This window comes from Oratosquilla oratoria, unplaced genomic scaffold (genome assembly GCF_046742065.1).
Source record: "Oratosquilla oratoria isolate Oo_2021 unplaced genomic scaffold, ASM4674206v1 SCAFFOLD245, whole genome shotgun sequence".
NCBI lineage: Eukaryota > Metazoa > Arthropoda > Malacostraca > Stomatopoda > Squillidae > Oratosquilla > Oratosquilla oratoria.
Window position 1 is genome coordinate 147,501 of NW_027467597.1, and position 3,923 is coordinate 151,423.

Consider the following 3,923-nt stretch of genomic DNA (forward strand, 5'->3'; position numbering starts at 1 on the left):
AGAAGTCACGGGTCTAGTTCCGAGTTTTTTACTTTATTCCTGACCGGTTTCGCTCTATGCTTCTTCCTCTGAAGAAGTATAGAGCAAAAATGGTTAGGAATAAACTCAGAAACTCGGAACTAGACCTGTGACTTCTTTTTTCACCTTCATCATATACATATATATATATATATATATATATATATACGTATACACATAATTTATATATCAATCAATCAAATCAGCCATCCTGAGTCCACTACTGAACGAAGGCCTCCATAGGATCCACACGACCGCGGCATCCTCTGCCACGTCACTCCTGCAAACTTCTCGATCTTTTCTCTCCACGTTTAGTCTTGTCTCCCTCTTCCACGCTTCCTATATCACGGCGTCCCCTCAGTAACACACTTGCTCAATCGCTCATCATTCGTCCGCACTAATCTGCCCAAATCCACTTCCTCTCTTTTACAGCCTCCACAATATTATATACTCTAGTCTGCTCTCTCACCCAACTTCCTCTCTTTCGGTCTCTCAGCGTTATTCCTATTGTAAGAGGCCGGTAGATAGAGGTAGACTTTTAGGTAGATCGAGGGGTAGGTGAAACGATATGTAAATTTGATCCAGTTGTTATGATACAATGGCCGACTGGAAGTTGTAGAGAGTTGCATATTGTAGCTTACCGTCTTATATTATAAACATTGGTTGGAGCGGCGATCAAAGGTGTTGATGTGACTAACATGTAAACACAGAGCTCGTTCTGCTTGCGACAAATTGCTTGCGTAAACAATATTGCTTGAGACAGTATAACAGTCTTTCTGATTGGAGAAAAGGGTGGAGGAGGAGAAAAGTTATTGGTGCATGGAGGTAAAATCACGCCCTAAAAGGGTGGCATATATTTGTAACGTTCAAAGTTATTGGATGAATTAAATCGTGACGTCGGGGCAGACTTGGCTTGATGGATGTAAGAGGATCCCTGGTGGGAGTCCCTTGGTGTAGCTTGAATAACCAAGTGTAATTTATTTTGGAAGAAAAGAGAAAGAAAAATAAGTTTAATTCACCTCCGAGCTGAATAAAGGAACTTGACTAAAAACTTACCATATGAGAGTGGCATGGGGTCTTGAGACGAATGACTTATTATACTACAATTAAAGAAAGAAAATTAAGAAAGTTGTAAGTGAATTACAATTTCACTGAAGGGAACTGAAGTGTTGGTAGCAGTGAAGCTATCACACATCATTGATCTCTCCATTCTCCTTTGTGCAGTCCTTAGCTTAGTTTCCATCCCCTTCGTTAGTTTCCAAGTGTCACACACGTAGATTATTGCTGGCAGAGTGCATTGATTGCAAAATCTACGTTTCAAACATAAACGTAGAGAGCCTCTCAGGATTTCATTATATCTACCAAACAGTTTCCAACCAATTGTAATACGTATTTTTATTTCATTATTATGATCTTTGGTCACTTTCACTATCTGGCGAAAATGATAATTCTTTTCAACTTCTTCAAGACTCTCACCATTGATTATAAAATCTTTTCTTTAAACTTTCGTGTTGAACATTACTTTGGTTTTACTGTTGTACACAACATGATGATCACGTGCGACCCTGCTTGGCCTGACCTAACCTAACCCAGTGCAATTATCTAATTACGCCCCACGAATGACTAGCCACGCGGTATGCATAGCGGCTCCCGTTCATTCGTACCGTACAATAAAGGAGACGAACTCACCAGAACCTCTTTCCCCTCACCACAGTAGCATCGCTACACTAGTGACCATTCGGAGCGACAATGGACCCATCTACCGCTGCCACCCCCGACACCACGCGCTACCCGCTACTAACACCGTCAACGCCGTCACCCTGAAGCTGTCACCTTTTTCCACGGTCGACGCTCCCAACTGGTTTTGCCGGACGGAGATTCAGTTCCGCCTGAGGAATATCAGCGTGTCCTAAACGAAAGCAGACTATGTTCTTGAGGCGATCCTCGAGGATGTGTTCCCACTTACCTCACAATGGCTCGATCAACACGACGGTGTTTTCCAGTATGACGTTCTGAAACAGTACTTGTTTCAGGAATTCACGCCGTCAGCGGACTACAGAGCCGCAAAATTCCTCCAACTCTCCCAACAGCCAATGGGGGACATTAAACCAAGTACAGCATACCTCGAGATGATGTCCATCGCCAGCCTCCCACCCACAGCCAACGGGATCAGCAGGAACGTCGATATGTTTCGTCAATTGTGGCTCATGCGCCTCCCAGTGCCCGTCCGATCCGCCCTTGGTAACGCCGAGGAAATGACCACCGACGAAGCTTCACGGAAGGCGGACCGTCTCGCCGACACCCACGACGCCGCAGCAAGGAGTCAGGATGTCTGTGCTGTTGACGGCATCACGGACGAAATTTCCTCCACAGCAGCATCGCCAGCCAACAGGCGCTAAAAACACCAGCAAAGGCGGCGATGCTGGAGCACCGCTCTCTGCACTTCTGCTACTATCACACAAGATTCGGCAAGCTTCACTATGAAATGCCAACCAGGATGTACCTGAACAAAAAACGCCTAAAAGGGCCACCGTCCATCACAGTGGCCTCTACAGGCGCAACGGGCCTATACATCAAAGACAAAGCCTCTAAACGTTCTTTCCTTGTCGACACTGGTGTTTTCAGGTATTTACTGAATCGACTGCAGAACGCCGGGTCCCCAAGGACATTGGCGTTAGTCTCGTCACCGCTAACGGCACTACCATAGTCACCTACGGGTGGAAACACCTGCACCTCACCTTTGGGAGTCACCACTACTTCTGGAACTTTATCATGGCAGACGTCAAGACGCCCATCCTCGGTGCTGACTTCATCGCTCGTTACAGGTTATTGTTGTACGTCGCCAATAGCTGCCTAGTCTGCGCAACCGCATCCACCTCGACGCCCCTGCAAATCGAGGGACAGCCAACCACGGTCACCGCCATTGACGCTAGAATGCCCTACGCCCACCTGTTTACGGAATTCCCTGACGTCTTCAAGCCTGAGCTTCGACAGACACCACAGACGCCAGTTAAAAATGGTGTGTACCACTACATCAAGACGTCTGGGCCCCCGGTATTTGTTAAATACCGCCGCCTACAGCTCGAGAGACTCTCCGTCGCCAAGAAAACCCTCCAAGAGATGGAGAGACTAGGCCTTTGCCAAAAGACCTCCAGCCCTTGGTCCTCCCCTCTCCACCTCGACAAGAAGAACGATGGTTCCTGGCGCCCCTGTGGAGACTACTGTCGGCTGAACATGATGACGGAACCTGACCACCCACTCCCAAACATTGCCGACGTCACCACATACCTCAACGGCGCCAAGATCTTTTTGACACTGGACCTCCTGAAGGGCTACTACCAAGTTCCGGTACATACAGACGACATCCCGAAGACAACCATCACCACCCCCTTCGGGACGTACACCTTAAATTACTCCTGCTTCGGCTTGTGAAACTCAGGTGCAACCTTCCTGCGCCTAATCGACGGCATCCTCGGCATCCTCTACTTCTGCGTCTGCTACGTCGACGATATTCTGGTCTTCTCCAACTCGTCTGATCAGCATCTCCAATACCTGCGGACCATCTTCGACCGTCTCCAGGACAACGGCCTCGTTGTCCGCTTTGACAAAAGCAGCTTTGGGAAAAAGTCTGTCATCTCTCCTGACGGCGTTCGTCCCCTGTAGGATAAAGTCGCCGCAGGCGACAAATTTCCTAAATCTACAACTGTACCATCAAAGCACTGCAGGAATTTATTGGGATGGTCAACTTCTACCACCGTTTCCTCCCTAACAGCACTCAAACGCTGCACCCACTCTATAGCGCCCTTCACGGAAAACCGAAGGACCTCCTGTGGAACCCCGGCATAGAAGCTGGCTTCGTCAACGCCAAAAAAGGCCTTGCCTGTGCCACCACCCTCTCCTTCCTT

General features: G+C 48.0%; 1 protein-coding gene across 1 annotated transcript; it reads left to right on the top strand.

Annotated features, from left to right (window-relative positions):
• Window positions 1-2,790: 2,790 nt before the first annotated feature.
• On the top strand, window positions 2,791-3,681 carry LOC143022965 (uncharacterized). The gene is made up of 2 exons (XM_076181392.1): window positions 2,791-3,151; window positions 3,458-3,681. Exons 1-2 carry the CDS (start codon window positions 2,791-2,793, stop codon window positions 3,679-3,681), a joined length of 585 nt encoding a protein of 194 aa, XP_076037507.1.
• The last annotated feature ends 242 nt before the right edge of the window (window positions 3,682-3,923 follow it).

Excerpts from the sequence above, each read along its gene's own strand:
- LOC143022965 (XM_076181392.1), top strand. The coding sequence starts at position 2,791 with ATGGCAGACGTCAAGACGCCCATCCTCGGTGCTGACTTCATCGCTCGT. Across the intron at positions 3,152-3,457 it reads CCAAGAGATGGAGAGACTAG|GTGCAACCTTCCTGCGCCTA; the intron begins GCCTTTGCCAAA and ends TGTGAAACTCAG.